The sequence below is a fragment of the Grammomys surdaster genome, unplaced genomic scaffold (assembly GCF_004785775.1).
Source record: "Grammomys surdaster isolate TR1022 unplaced genomic scaffold, NIH_TR_1.0 224, whole genome shotgun sequence".
In the NCBI taxonomy this organism is placed as follows: domain Eukaryota; kingdom Metazoa; phylum Chordata; class Mammalia; order Rodentia; family Muridae; genus Grammomys; species Grammomys surdaster.
In genome coordinates, this window is record NW_021604669.1 from 226,954 (window position 1) to 241,948 (window position 14,995).

The 14,995-nt window shown below is 52.9% G+C and overlaps 2 protein-coding genes and 1 long non-coding RNA gene across 3 annotated transcripts; 1 reads left to right on the top strand and 2 right to left on the bottom strand.

Annotated features, from left to right (window-relative positions):
• Positions 1 to 2,291: 2,291 nt before the first annotated feature.
• Positions 2,292 to 4,623, bottom strand: Psca (prostate stem cell antigen). The gene is made up of 3 exons (XM_028773294.1): positions 4,473 to 4,623; positions 3,228 to 3,335; positions 2,292 to 2,987 (listed from the first exon to the last, which is right to left on the bottom strand). Exons 1-3 carry the CDS (start codon positions 4,522 to 4,524, stop codon positions 2,776 to 2,778), a joined length of 372 nt encoding a protein of 123 aa, XP_028629127.1. The 5' UTR covers positions 4,525 to 4,623; the 3' UTR covers positions 2,292 to 2,775.
• Positions 4,624 to 8,094: 3,471 nt separating this feature from the next.
• Positions 8,095 to 9,317, bottom strand: LOC114625922. Its single transcript, XR_003712150.1, has 2 exons — positions 8,987 to 9,317; positions 8,095 to 8,694 (listed from the first exon to the last, which is right to left on the bottom strand). It is a non-coding gene; the product is annotated as an uncharacterized LOC114625922 (long non-coding RNA).
• Positions 9,318 to 11,277: 1,960 nt separating this feature from the next.
• Positions 11,278 to 14,513, top strand: Jrk (Jrk helix-turn-helix protein). The gene has a single exon (XM_028773261.1). It carries the CDS (start codon positions 11,674 to 11,676, stop codon positions 13,342 to 13,344), a length of 1,671 nt encoding a protein of 556 aa, XP_028629094.1. The 5' UTR covers positions 11,278 to 11,673; the 3' UTR covers positions 13,345 to 14,513.
• The last annotated feature ends 482 nt before the right edge of the window (positions 14,514 to 14,995 follow it).

Consider the following 14,995-nt stretch of genomic DNA (forward strand, 5'->3'; position numbering starts at 1 on the left):
GGCTCTTTGAGGACTCCTGTGTCTGCCCTAGAGGCAGGTCAGCAATTCATTTTGGCTACGGGGAGAACACAGGCACAGGATGACAGTGCAGGTTCCAGTAGGATGATAGACCCTTGACCCGGCCCCTCCCAACTCTGGTCCCACCCCATCCTCCCATGACTCCGCCCCACTAGATGAGTGGTGCTATACTGGTGGCTGAAACTGTGAGGGAGTTAGAAACCCATTCTAGGACATAGGCTTGATCACGTCATCCAGGGGCCCCTTACTTTTCGGGGCACCTTCTGCTTTTTATTTCCCTCACCCTAACTCTAATAATTCATTGCAAGGAAGTCTCCAGGGTAGGGCATGAAGGCTCTTTGTCTCTCTGCCCCTGGGCACTCTTGACCTGCAGCACCTTGTGGGCACAAACCACAGGGAGAAAGAGACTTGGCTAAAGGGAAGCTGATGTGTGGCCTCTGGTGGGCTGAGTCTACCAAGGGAGGATGGCCTTCCGTGCGAGCCAGTTCTGACATCCTCTTTCCTTTGTTCTCCTAGCTCTTGTGTTAAGAAACTGAATACTCCCGTATTTCCCATATTTCTCTGAGCCTGCTGTCCTGCAGACGCCATGGTGGGGTGGGTCTGGGGTGAGCAGGAGTGCTAAGGAGAGCGCCACCAAGCTGCTGGATGTGGTATGCCAGGAGCAGCGCTTGGAACCAAGCAGGGTCCTGCAAACTGTGTCCTGTCGTCCATTATCTCCAGAAGGTTCCCTAGATGTACCACCAGAAGGACTACCCAGAGCACACCCCTCCCCACCATGGCTGCTGTTGGACCCAGGTCCTGCATCATGTTTCTAGTAGACGTGACATTCTCCTGGAAGACCCCTAGATCTTCAATGACCTCCTGAAGACACAGGGCCTCCCAGAGCCTGGACTCAGCCCCAGGCAAGCTAGGCTTGTTTGTGGGTGAGGAAGGAGGCAGCTTGTTGGGGAGGGCTGGAGGGAAAGAGGGAAGTTGACGCTCAGGGTCATCCAGATAACAGCCTAGGAAAACTGTACCACCCCTACATGTTCACTTTCCCCTAGGGTTGAGAGGGACGCCTCCTACTTGAGGTCATACACAAAGGCTGAGGACATCTGAGAGCCCTGGAGCCTCTGGCCAGGCTCACCTTCAGCATGACGGCTGTGCTACTGGCCAATGGGATCCTGCTACCACCACTGGACTCTGGAACTCAGGTTCTGACCTCTGGCTCAGTACATAACTGAGCCCTTCACTGATCCTCTGTCCTCATGCCTCTTCCTCTTGGGCACTCAAAGCCCAGTTTGTGCTGTTACTCACTGGTCAGGAATTTAAAGCTTTAAGTGCCTGTGATCCCCGAGAGAGGGGGTTAGAGGTCCTAGCGACTGCTCTCACCTGGAAAAAAACCACTGTACACTAGGCTGGAGGGAGGTGGGGAGAGACATCTTGACTTCCTCATGCTATCTCAACACTGATGGGGGCGGGGGTCAGCTGTAAAGATAGCTGTAAAGATACAGGTTCCCACTCAGGGTACAGACTATTTCCAGGTGTAATACAGGCTTCCTTCAAAAGGGTTTTCCCAGGGGTGGGAAGTGTGGGCATGTCCTCCTGTAGACAGTCCTTCCCAAGCTTCTAACTGCACGGACACAGACTCAGCAGAAAGAGTTCAGGAGCGTGGGCTGGTGGGGTGTGGGCTGGTGGGGCGTGCAGGGTGGGGTGGGGTAGCTGACTGCCTGCTCCGTTTAAGTTCATATTTCCTATGTGCTTGCCACATGCAACTAGTAAATCAAAGGGGTTTTGTTTCTTTGATTTTGTTTTGAGACAGGGTCTATGTAGCTCTGGCTGGCCTGGAACTCCTATGTAGACCAAGTTAGCCTCAAAAGCACAGAGGTTTGCCTGCCTCTGCCTCTCAAGTTCTGGGATTAAAGGCGAGCACCATCATGCCCAGCTAGACCAAACTTTTCTAGAGTAGATTCGCTGAGGCTGAAGGTTGCTGCAGAATGCTCTCTTTCCCAGGGGATCCTCTTATTCATGGAAGGTCTGGGCTCACCCTTACACAGAGAGGGCGGCAGAAGAAGCACCTGGGGCTCTGAGAAGCTTGCCAATGTGCCTGAGTCTGTACAGCAAGTGCTGGGTGGCTTGAGGTAGGCAGTCCTGCCTCCTGCCAGGTGCCACACCTGTGCTCCTACCAAGACCAGGGCTCTAACCCCTAAGGTCAGTGACATGTCCAGACCCCTATAGATACTTCCCAGGTGGGGACCAGACTCCTCATGGGCTGCTTAAGGACAGAGGCTCTCTTCACTTACCCAACAGGTATTTATTACAGGACTATTGCACCCCAGGGCTCTATAAACGTAGAGCATGTCCCCCACCAGGCATCATCTCCTAGGACTCCTGGTACCTCACACCCACCTCCCAGCTTCATTTCTGTTCAGTCCATCTCATCTCAGCCTTTATCAGGCCCTCCCCAGGTGCTGCTGTGCAGACTGGCTCAGGTCCTGGAGAGCAGGGTGACAAGGGAGTCCTGCAGCAGAAGCATCTGGTCAGAACTGGTAGGGCACGGTGCTGATGGGGTGGGGTGAGCAAAGCACTAGCTGTAGAAATAACAGCAGAGAGGAGAGAGGCCCCTGCTGGAGGTGTGTGTGTGAGTGTGTGTGTGTGTGTGTGTGTGTGTGTGAAGGCCAGCACTGTGTGGGAGTTAGGTGATTGTGTGTGGGGGGTGGGGGAGGAGTGCAGCTCATCCCCACACAGTAGGGCTATATAGTAGGGCTCTCCTAGAGCCTACAGATGGCTGGAGCCCCACAGCAGCAGGCTGCAGAGAACAGTCAGCAGCCCCAGGGTGGTGGGAGGCTTCAGGGTGTGGGCCCCGTTGACATTGCACAGGTCGGAGTAGCAGCACGTGATATTCTTCTTGCCCACATAGTAGTTCTCCGAGTCATCCTCACACTTTGAGCTGCAGCCCTTACTGATAAGTCTCACGAGTCCAATGGCCTCTGGGAAGATAGAGTGACCCTCGGGATTAAAGCCAGGTCTTGATAGTCACCTCTCTGCCTCTGGCTCAGGGCCCCTTCCCTAGCATGCTAAATTTATAGACCCACCCCCACGGAGACCAGAGGTGTTTGGTGAATGAGTGGGCAAGGTCTAGTTTCTTCGCTGTCAAGCTGGAGTGGGGAGGGAGGCTGCAGGGCAGGGCAGCAGGCTGTGAGGACAGTGGTGGGCGGCAGAGCACTCACGGACACGCGATGTAAAACAGCTGGTCTGGTCCTGGCTGCAGTTCTGTACATTCAGGCAGTCTCTGTTGCTCACCTGAGCAGTGCATGAATAGCACTGCAGAGCGGCACCTGTGGGTGAGGCCGGAGGGCTGAGGCTCAGAGGCTGGCCGGCTGCACCTCAAGAGACACATACCAGGCCTTCCCAACCCCCGACACAGAGTGGAGAGAAACAGTTCAGTCCCCTCCAGACTGCTGAAGCATAAAGGAGACAGAAGTCCAAAAATCGTCTGATACACTTTACAAAGGCTCTGTGCCAGCCTACCCTGCTTTGGTCACCCAAAACCCACACTTTCCTCTGTTATTCACTATTCAGGAATTCAGAGCTTTATTATGTACCTGTGATCCCTGAGAGGGGCAAGAGGCCTAGTGACTGGTCACACCTGGAGAAAGCCCCACTGGGCACTAGGCTGGAGGGACGTACGACTTCCTCATGCTACTAGGCTCTGAAGTCCACCTGTCTGTCCTCTGAGCCCAGCTTGCCTCTCAGCCCTCCGATGCCTCCACTATACTGTGTGGCAATGGTAGGGCCCCTGAGGAAGTCCTCTCTGTGCTTAGGGCAAGTAGCTCCAGATGTCAGGGCATGTGGGTTACCTTCTCTTTTCAAAAGATGGCAAACCTGGCGTTAAAGTCACCTCTGTAGGAATAGGTGCTTAACATCTGACTTCACTGGCTACAAGCTTTGTCCTGCTTAGGTCTCCAGTGGCCTTGGGGACATTCTTTTTTTTTTTTTTCCTTGTCTGAAACAGGAAGCTGAGGCTCTAGGAGTATAGTGACCTTTCTGGGATCACTTGATCCAGCACACTAGATGATCACAGACTGCCTATCCTAGTAGACTCTCACACTGTAGGCAAAAGTAGCCAGGGATGGACCAGTGAGTCCCCTTTCAAAACATCCTGAGGACCCTGTCCTGGTACGTTTCTCCCCCTCCCTCTGTGACACTTCTTGGCTTAAGACGTTTGACTCCTGGGCCTCCATGACTAAGGCCCTATAGCCTTGTGTGTCTGTCTCTCGGTAGCCTTTCCTTCCAGAAGCCCTTCAGTCCCTCCTAGCCTGCCTCTCACAGGACACTAGTAAGAGTTCTTACCACAAAACGGCTTTGGCTTCCTCAGTCTTCTCTCTCCCCTTCCCTTCTCCTAATCCATCTACCCTTTGACATTTCTCCATCACTCCTTTCCGAGCCCTGCCCTGTGGCTGTCTGAAGCTTACCTGGATGCAGGGCTAAGTAGGTGGCCAACAGGAGAAAGAGGACAGTCTTCATGGTTGCAGTGAGCACCTGGGAGTGTGCCTCCAGAGGCTTTATATGGTCTCAGCTGGCAGGGGAGGCTCTGCTATCCACAGTCAACAGTGACAAGTCCCCTGGAGCCAGTGAAAGCCCAAGGCCCAGCCCATTCCAATCTGATCTCTCACACCACCCCTCCCACTGCCTTCGCAGTCCTTTCTGGCTCTGGAGGGCACTGCCTTTCCAGGGTGGGGCCGCAGTCTTTGCTAGAAGCCCTTTCTTAGGCACCCACAGAACAAGGGCTGGAAGTCCTAAGGCACCCACCACTGCCCCTGCCCTGCTCAGGGAAGCGAGGCCAGTTCTGAAACATTACTTTGAGCTTCTCCATTCCCCTAACCATTTGGCCAAGGACAACGGTGCAACCTTAGGGCCCCAGTGCTCCGCATCAAAGCAGTGTCGCCTTTATTGCCTTTCTGGGGCCTGTGCCCCCTGAGGAGACAGGCCTGAATTGAAAGGCAGCAGACAACAGTAGCAGCTGACTGCTGCAAATGACAATGACCGGCTGCTAGAAGTTGCCACTAAATAGGGGCTCTTCTGAGGTCATCTTTCTTAGATATGGGTCCTAACATAAGTTCATGATTAATCCTCTCTAGCCCTCCCACCCCACCTCCTCCCCCTCCCCCACCCCGCTCGCTTGGAACTTTAGCTACAAGAAGAGAGTCGGGAAACAGGGCTTCCATGAGCTTTCCCAAGGGAAAAAAGGAGTAGGGAGGCAGGCTACCACTGGATATGTTCTGCTCTCCCCAGACTCACTTTTGGCTTACCAGAACAATGTGGGGAGAGATAGAGGTCAGGCCATCTCTCCCTGTGGCAGCCTCACTGATGGGTTGTAGTGGCAGCAGTTGCCTCTCTGTTAGCAGTGGCCACAGATCTTATTGCCTGGTCTTCCCCCAGGCCACTCTGATCACAGATCTCAGTGTTCAGTGCTTCCTGTTGCTCTTGGCTTTGGGGTGATTCGTGGTCTCTGTTTTTTTTTTTTCTTTATCTCACCTGAGGCTCACCTACATTCCCCATCTTTCTGCCAGGCTCGCTTGGTGACACTGTTGGGCACGCTATTGTGCTGGCAAGGTGCCATCGGTTAGAAATGCCAGTCACGGTCACCATCTACATGCCCACAACCAGGGACGGTGTCCTGCTCTCTGATGATCTCTCATCCTTGATGATAGATCCCTGATTACACCTTCACCCTAAAGGTTCCTGGCATTTAAGACAGAGGAGAGTGCAAAGTATTCCCCTCTAGCCTCAGGGAACCATCCCAAGCCCCCACGTGCCTGGACCATATGCTGTAACCATAGACTAGCCCGTGGGCTCTACTTCCAGCCCCAGTCCCTCTGTTGTCTCCCTTGCCTGACTCTCTAGCATTCCGGGATGGCCCCCTTTCACTGGAAATTCACTCCTTGGGCAGTAAAGAGCCTGTGGCTCAGAGAGAGAGAGGCAAGATCCTGCTCAAGGTCACACAGGGTGAGGGTATCCACCCCAGGATGCTTTCCTTCTGTCTGTCTAGAACTTTCACTTGGAACATCCCCTCCTGCCACAGGTCTGCCAACCCAGGGAATGCTATAAGTGCCCACAGCTTGGTTGTGTCCTTGTATGGCTGTCTGCTCCCACCCACTGGGATGGCTGCCCCTGGAGACTTTGCTTATCTATCTCAGTACTTGGAGGCACGGGCACCCAGCACCAGTTAGAACAGTCATTCCCCAAATATTTACAGGTGTGTAAATGTTTGTCGATCGTGTTTGATATGAAATGAATACTCTAAGGGTGGTGGCTCTTGAATGGAGCAAGCCTTCTCTCTTCATATGAGTGTCTGGAGACCGCTCTGATTGTCTCAGCCCAGGGGCACTGGATGGCTCTAGTAGGCGCAGGTCAAGATCTGCCTAACACCTGCAGTGCCAGCACCTTGCACAACCACTGAGCTCCAAACACCAGTGGTGCCCAGAGTGGGAGGTCTGGCCAAAGGGCGGCCTAGTGACTGCACCTCAAATCCTAAAGACTGTGGCTACGACTTTTGTCCAGTTCCACCCCTTACCACAGGCCTAACTCTGACCTCAGCCCAACACTGAACACTCATTCTGGTGACCCTGGTCCCCAAATAGGACAATACTGTGGTCACACCCTGAGGCCTGGCCATGACCATATATTAGCCTGATCACAATCCTATGCTGAGTCCTGACCTTGGCCACACTCAGAGTCTTGACCCTGTAATATGGATCCTCTGCTAGTTCACTTCCTGAAAGGGCCTATCACAAAGGGCATGCTCCCTCCAGGAGTGAATGTGATCTGGGTGGGACCTTGCCATGACTCACCCTTAGCCTGGCTCCACTGCCTGAGTCTCTAGTTTTTCTTGTTCTCTCTTGTCCTCCACTTCCCTCCACAGCCCACCATACTCCCTGGAGAGCCTGCCCGTTCACATAGCAAAGAAGCCACTGTTCCTTGGGTGTGGATTCTCAAAACTATGCCTTTCCATCAGTCCTCTACCTCTTCTTAGGGGGGTTATCACGGGGTTCCCCTATGTAGATACACATCACAGTTGGGTGCAATTGTAATTTTACACAAAGGTGGCCTTTAAAAGTAAAGTCAGCACATGGAATGCAAAAACTACAACCGGTTTCTGTTTATGTCACCATAGGCCTTTGGAAACATGGTCCCTCAGGTCAGGGATACGACACATTTGGAGCCAGGCTTCCAGGAAGCTGAGTATCCTCTTCCACTAAGGTCCCCATGTTGGGTCCTGGAAGTTAAAGCCACTCCTTGCAAGCTCTGTGTGTGATAAGGAAATCTGTGTCACATGAGAGAGTGTGGGTATAGGTCAAATGTACACTACGTGTGTACTGTGTACACATGTGTACACATGCTGGGTCCCTAGGGTAACCCCTTGGACAGTGGACTGAAGGCCTGAGGCTCCACAGGCCCTGCTGAATCCTGGGGCATGTCCCAGTTTTAATCTCTATGGTCCCTGCTTACCCAGAAGTGATTTTTCCTCAGCACTGTTCATGGCTCTGTCTGCAGCACCCACTTCCCACAGGTTCCCAACTGTCACCAGCTAGTCTTCTGCCTTAAGTCTCTCAGAGCTGTCCCTGCATTTCCCTGTTTTTCTTCACATGCCCACTCCTCCTTGGAGACAAGCCAGTGAGATAGAGAGGCCTAAGAAATCTTGAAAGGAGGAAGGGGAGGTTGGCAATTTCTCCAGCGGAGCAATGGGCACCTCTGTGTCCAGGCGTCCAACAGGCAAAGGCTTGCAGGACGGAGGGAACAACTATGCAGGGATGACTTAGGGGCTTGGAAGATGGCGAGGTACGCAAGACCACTGGTAGATAAGTGATCTGTCCAGACTGGCTGTCTCCAAGGCCACTTTAGGTAAGTTGGGAGGGCAAGTCTGGCTGGTGAGGCTGCACTGGAACAGTCTCAAGAGCTTAACCCCATGGAATGGTGGGAGGCAGTAGAGAGGAGCTTTTAGTACCAAGGAGTCCCCAGTCTTCCTCCCTTTCTGACCCCTTACCCACTGCTAGAGTGCACTCAGTCCTTGAGATAAGACCAATGGCTCTGGAGTCATGTGCCAAGCTTCAGTTCCATGCCAAGCCCTCCTCCTGGAGAAGTGTGTGATCCCATGTTCACAAGGTGGCAGGAGAGAGCTACATGCAGAGACAGAGCCAGCCATCCCAGGGCAGTCCAGAAAACGTGACAAATACTTCCAAGGGTTCTAGATTTCAGTCACATCATATGCCTGGCATCCTCTGTGACTCAGTTTCCTCCCATGTCCCATACACTTTTAGCTCAGTCCTGCAGTTAATTCACTACCCACAGCCATGTGCTACGAGACACTGGCTGCTCCTAGCCACTGTTTTGGCTCACAACGCAGCCGCAGTAGTTGGCAATGACGTAAGGTCAGAACAACAGGAACAAGGACTGGGTAACAGCCAGGTCAGAGGTCAGGCGGGTGTAGGGAAGGAGGAAATCCAAAAAACAGATTCTGGGGGCAGGGCCAATCAGATGTGGTGGAATGGGTGTGGGGCGAGAGGAAGAGTTCAGGGTCAGTGGGAAGGCAGATCTGCCAGGAAACACCATGGGTAGAACCAGGCTGGTCAACAGGCTCCCATCTCCATGTCAGAAACAGTGGCCAAGGTGCATGTGGATAGCTATGTCCAGGTCCTGGGTAAAAGACGGAAGTTTAGACGTCAGGGAAGAGATTCTAGAAGGAGACATGGATTGGGAGCCACCCAGCCTTCCTTAGTATTATTAGAACTTATGTACTGGAGATCCCTGGGAAGTGTGAATTTACAAGGATTTAACAAGAGAGGTGGAGAACAGGCAGAAGGGTCCTGGGTATTCAGGCAAGGGTGTGAATTAAGGAGAAACAAGTCTCCACGATCTGTGTTTCTATGGAGCTGTGACTAATTTCCCCAGCGTGAAGCCCCAAAACAACATAATTCTGTTTTCTCACACTTTAGCGGGCCAGGGTACTGAGATCAGGGTGCCACCAGGTTTGTATTCCGAAGAGAGAATGTTTCCTGGCTTTCTGGAGCTCCTGTAAACCACTTGCACTTCTTGAATGGTAGCCTTCCTCTATCTTCAAAGTACAGGGCCCAGGCTCTGTTGTCAGTTCAGTTTTCATTAGAGTGTCTTCTCTCATTTGATCCTTTTAACAATGAACCATTGTGCTTACATGAGGCCCGGCAGACAATCAGAATAAACCTCACACTTCGACGACTTTCATTTAGTCATACCTGCCAAGTTCCTTTCAGCACTTGTACTCACAGGTTCAGGGAACTAGAGATTGGGCACCCTCATGGGCCACCACACAACTCATCGCAGCACACTTTCCAGTCTCCAGCAATTCAGGTATGTCCCACATACAAAATGGTTCATCTCAAGGTCTCTCAAAGCCTCTACACTATATACTACGGTCCAAATCTCATCATCAAAATCGTCTAAATTGGGCACGTTTTTAAATCTAGCTAAAGGAAACGTTCACTAGGATGGAAGGGGGTCCTGGCAACCGGCGGGCCTTGGGTACCTCCCACCGCAAGATGGCGTTTGACCCAGCCTCCCGTCCATGCTCGCCCGGCCATGGCTCCCAGAACCGGACGCTCGGATCGGGGCTTCCGTTCCTCAGGAAACCGAGGCTTTCTGTGGCCTTCGCTGTTCTACCGGTCGGTGAGCTGCCGGGCCGGGGCCGCTTCCTTGCTTGGTCGCCTCGTAGCGACCTAGACACCACCGAGACCGAAGCCTCCCGGTGGTCTAGAGCGTCCCCGGAAGTGGGTCGGGGAAGGTCGCGAGGAGCGGACCGGTGGAGAGCTGCTTGGCTGGCATTTCCGGCCGGTAGCGGCGGCACGGGGTCCACAGGTGAGTGGGGCCGGGCCGTGCAGGGTTGGGACCGCCTCCGCGAACTGACTGGAGGCCCAGCCTTCGCTCCTGCCCCAGAGCTGGACGAGCGTCGTCGTTTCTGCGCCCGGGAATCCAGTCGCACTCGGGATTCAGGAATCCCTTCTCAGGTCCCCTCGGCTCCCAGGCGCTTCACCAGTATGCAGACCGGACAAGCTCGGTTGTTTCTGGCCCTCCCAGGACCCTCCATTCGTTTCTTGCTTGTGTTTTGAGGGTCCCCCCAACCCCCATTTGTAGTCTAGGCTGCTGTTGGGTTGCTGATTGTTTCTTATATCCATTCACCAGACGCCTCAGGACTTACAGGAAGAAATTTGCCTCTTCCCTTAAGAGCTTCTCCCAGCACAAAAGCTCCTGTTCAAGTGGTCCTTGGTTATCAGTGTGGAGGTCCCAAGATTAGAAGCCTCCTGGATCGCCGCAGTCACGTTTAGGAGGTTCTAAGAATGGTTCCAAATTCAAATGTCCTCTTTCTCTTTTCTCCCTTAGTAGCACGTACTGGGTAGCCCAGGCTGGCCCTGTCCTCAAAGCAGTTCTGCCTCAGTCTCCCAAGTGCTAAGATGGTAGGCTTGGACCACTACATTGAGCTTGGCAAACTTTTCATTTCTGAAGTGGGTGTATTCAGTCACTAAACCACCTTCAACACAGCTGCAGGACAGGCACCAAGCCATCATGATCCTGGAAGCATCTTCCCCTCAAGTTACTGCAGAATTTGTCAGCTGCCTGGGTGTGTTGTTAAACATCCACTTGATAGTAGACTCTGGCCCCGATTTCCCTCTGTTCCACAGTGAGATGCCCACAATAAATGCCGTGTGCACATTACCCACGATATGACCAGAATGAGAGACCCTTGGAGACCAGCACCAAGTTCTACAGACCAGGAGGCTTACTTAAGGGAATAGGGTTACATAGCTGGCTGATGGCAAGCTGTATTCCCTGTCTACCTTTGGAACTCTTGCACATCTAAATAAATGTTTCATGTCTCTTATATTGTCTCAGGTGCACTTTTGTGCTGCTTATGGAAGTAACTCCGTGGCCTTTCGGCTTATCAAATGCTTGACTGGAAGGAGCATTCCAGATAAGGTTTACTGGGAAAGAGAAGGCATTAGGAATGCATTGTGACTCTTAACCTTCCTGAATAGTTATGAAGGGTCCTGGTGCTGCTTACTCTGATCTGCAAGGAAGGGCTGGTTAACAGACTGGCTAGCACACCCCAGGCCAAATGGCACTGATATTTGAGATGATGCTTTCCAGTGATTCTAAGCATATCTTGAGTGCTCTTAGTAACAATTGTCTTTCTCCTCTGTTTTCCAGTTCCTGGATTGTATGGATAAGACAACGTTGTGAATCCTTGTGAAAAGTATTCCCAGTTCAGGCCGTCAGATCTTCATGAACCTGAAACCTGGACTCAGTTGCAGGGGAAAACTGCCACATTGTGACATCTGTGTGGAGGCCCTAGGCTCCTGGTGCATCTCAGCAGTCCAGGGTAGCTCACCCTGTCACCTCCCCTGAAGAGAACAGCAGTTGACTTTACTACAAGGATCTGAGGCCTAAGTGTGCTGGAGTCCCAATACTAAAGGGAAACTGAAGAGACCGCTGTAGACAGAGTGTGGAGCCGAGAATGAACTTGGTTTGAGCCTGGGATCAGTTTCGTGGGTAGGCAGAGAAGAGCAGGAGAGACTGTGACCCCAAGAACCAGAGAGACACATAGCCAAGTAAGGACAGGTGCAGCCTGGCTTGGGCTACTTCCTCATGGCCTCCAAGCAGGCTGCAGCCAAGGGCAAGGGGGAGAAACGGAAGCGAGTGGTGCTGACCCTGAAGGAAAAGATTGACATCTGCACTCGTCTGGAGCGTGGGGAGAGTAGGAAGGCACTGATGCAGGAGTACAATGTGGGCATGTCCACTCTGTATGACATCAAAGCCCACAAGGCCCAGCTGCTCAGGTTCTTCGCCAGCTCAGATTCTCGCCAGGCGCTGGAACAGCGGCGTACCCTGCATACCCCGAAGCTGGAGCATCTGGACCGGGTGCTCTATGAATGGTTCCTGGTAAAGCGTGCTGAGGGTATCCCTGTGTCTGGCCCCATGCTCATCGAAAAGGCCAAGGACTTCTACAAGCAGATGCGGCTGACAGAGCCCTGTGTGTTCTCTGGAGGGTGGCTTTGGCGCTTCAAAGCCAGGCATGGGATTAAAAAGCTAGATGCCTCCAGTGAGAAGCAGGTGGCTGACCACCAAGCTGCTGAGCAGTTCTGTGGCTTTTTCAGGAGCCTCGCAGCTGAGCATGGGCTGTCTCCTGAGCAGGTGTACAGTGCTGATGAGACTGGTCTTGTCTGGCGGTGCTTGCCAAATTCTAGCCCGGATGATGGGACTGTGCCCCACTTCAAACAGGGCAAGGACAGGCTGACTGTCTTAATGTGCGCCAATGCCACAGGCTCACACAGAATCAAGCCTTTGGCCATTGGGAAGGGTGGCGGCCCCAGGGCCTTCAGAGGCATCCAGCACCTGCCTATTGCTTACAAGGCCCAGGGTAATGCCTGGGTAGACAAAGAGATTTTCTCAGACTGGTTCCATCATATATTTGTCCCTTCAGTGAGAGACCACTTTAGAGCCATAGGCTTACCGGAAGACAGCAAGGCAATTCTCTTGCTGGACCATTCCCGGGCCCACCCACAGGAGTCTGAGCTGGTGTCAGAGAACGTCTTCACTATCTTCCTGCCCTCCAGTGTGACCTCCTTACTACAGCCCACAGAGCAAGGCATTCGCAGAGCCTTCATGAGGCTCTTTATTAACCCTCCTGTGGCCTTACAGGGCTTCCCCACCCGCCATAACATAAATGATGCCATAGTCCACGTGGCCTGTGCCTGGAATGCCGTGCCTAGCCAGGTCTTCAGGCGGGCCTGGAGGAAACTGTGGCCAACTGTCACATTCACTGAAGGCTCCTCTGAGGAGGAGGCAGAGTGCTGTACCGTCAAACCTCACAAGACTTTCGCACACATCCTTGAGCTTGTAAAAGAAGGGCCCTCCTCTTCTGGCAGCTGGCTTCAGGACAGCAGGGTTGAAGAGCGAGTTCTGGTAGGGAGGGACATAGATGAGGCCCCCGCTGTTGTGGCACCGTCCCAGGTCACTGGGTGTGCAGAAAAGTCAGAGAAAGATGCTGGTGAGGATGAGGAGGCAGCCTGGGAGCAAGCAGCCACATCCTTTGAGGCACTTGTGCGCTTTGCAGAGCAGCAGCCGTGTTTCAGCGTGCAAGAGGTGGGGCAGCTGCAGGCACTGCACACAGTGTTCAGGAGACGGCAGCAGCTGAGGCAGCCCTGTGTGGCTCTCAGGGCTGTGATCAAACTCGAGGCCCTTCAGGAGCACCCTGGTGTGTGCATGGCCACAACCCACTCTGCCTTGCCTTGCTCATCCACAGCAGGTGACAACTAAAGTACCTGTCCGTGCCTGCTGACCCTCTGCAGCTCTGCTCTGTGGCATGTGTAGCTGTAGTCGGGCTTAGTCTGCCTGCAAGGGAGGAGAGCGTACTGAGATGAGCGAGAGAGCAAGCAGACTCGGGCCCCAGGAGCATGGCTCCTGTCAAGGTTGCTCCTTGTTTACAGAGGATTCCATTTGTTCTGGCTCGTGGTTTACTGTATCTCCTAGCACAGATAATGTATAATTTGAATGGCAGGAGACCTGGTGCCCTCTTTCTCAGGAGCCTCCCCTAGCTGCAGCTGGGTCTAGTGGGCCAGTTCTGTGTCTGGTGTTGGAAAACTGAGCCACGTTATCAGGTTGAAGTGCCTTGAGGGGTGCACCTCCAGCCCTCAGGAGGCTCGTTCTCCTCAACTGGTGGACCCCAAGCCTGGTCCTGAGGGCACTGGCTTCAGCGTCTGACCTCAGTGTTCACATCCCCCACTGCTAGTTGTAAAGGTACCATGCCATCTTCTTGGTCTGCACCCACCTCAGCCATCGACAAACAAATTCAACAGCAGGCTCTGTAGTGTCCCTGTCAACAGCAGATCCTACCCATGGGGTTCAGGTCTCACAAAGATGCTGTGTGCTATTTTCAGCATTGCTGAGGCCAACATGTGCCCAGAAGTCTGTGCTGCCCAGAACTTCAAAGTAACAGCCTTTATGTGAACAGTTTGTAAAGTCACAGAACAGAATAGCACTTGGTGGCTTGGAGTTCAACAGGGGGTAGGTGGTCTAGCAGTACTCCAATGGCATATGAGTCTGCCCTGGTTGGTTCCATGGAGACCAGCTGTCAGAGGACATGACTGTTTTCCTGACATTGGAGCTGCTGTGCCTGTGACTCCCAGTGTCCTTGTCTGCAGCGGTTAGCTCTCTGTTCTTTCACCGTGGCTTTGTCCTTGACCTTCACTCCCTCTGGGATTTCTGTGGCTGTATTACCACAGTTTTCATTCCAGTGGTCGACAGCTGCTACACCAAGAAACTTTTGTTGGAACCTGTGAGAGCCAGAGGGGTTTGGGGAATGTTGGTTTGTATTTCTGTATCTGTCCAAACACTGAGGATGGTCATTGCAGACAGCTCTAGTAGTGGATGAGTGTTGTCTTGCTTCACCTGCATGTGTGAATATTATAACGAGGTTGTTTTCAGAAGTCTTGGTTGTGATTCTTTGGTTCCTGTTGACCAGGATCATGCTTCTGTCACACCATTTTTTCTGTGTGTCTGGGTGACATTCGCATACTCATGTGCTGTATGGTTTCTGGTTCATACAGGGAACTGTTGTGTAACTGTTGCAGCTACTTAAGCTGCTGCAGGTCAAAGATGAGAAGTCACACTTGCCTTAGCATCAGATGATGGGCATGTGAACTGGAGAGGCCCCACTGTAAGAGATGGGGCGAGGCTGGAGGGAGCTCCTGGGTCCATAAGGTTTGTGCCCATCAGACCACATTCTAGGACCAGTACTGGCTGACCTTGAGGACCTGCTCCTGGTATTGCCACCTACTAGATAAGTGGTGTCCCCAGAGCACCTTCCAGTACAACAGCCCCCTTTGTCTTCATCCCTGTGTCCCAGGGGAGAGTTCCTTTTGTCCAGTAGTCACTGAGGCCCTCAGAAAGCCCTAAACTCTCCAGGGCA

Excerpts from the sequence above, each read along its gene's own strand:
- Psca (XM_028773294.1), bottom strand. The coding sequence starts at position 4,524 with ATGAAGACTGTCCTCTTTCTCCTGTTGGCCACCTACTTAGCCCTGCAT. Across the intron at positions 3,336-4,472 it reads CTACTTAGCCCTGCATCCAG|GTGCCGCTCTGCAGTGCTAT; the intron begins GTAAGCTTCAGA and ends CCTCACCCACAG. Across the intron at positions 2,988-3,227 it reads CTGTTTTACATCGCGTGTCC|AGGCCATTGGACTCGTGAGA; the intron begins GTGAGTGCTCTG and ends CTATCTTCCCAG.
- Jrk (XM_028773261.1), top strand. The coding sequence starts at position 11,674 with ATGGCCTCCAAGCAGGCTGCAGCCAAGGGCAAGGGGGAGAAACGGAAG.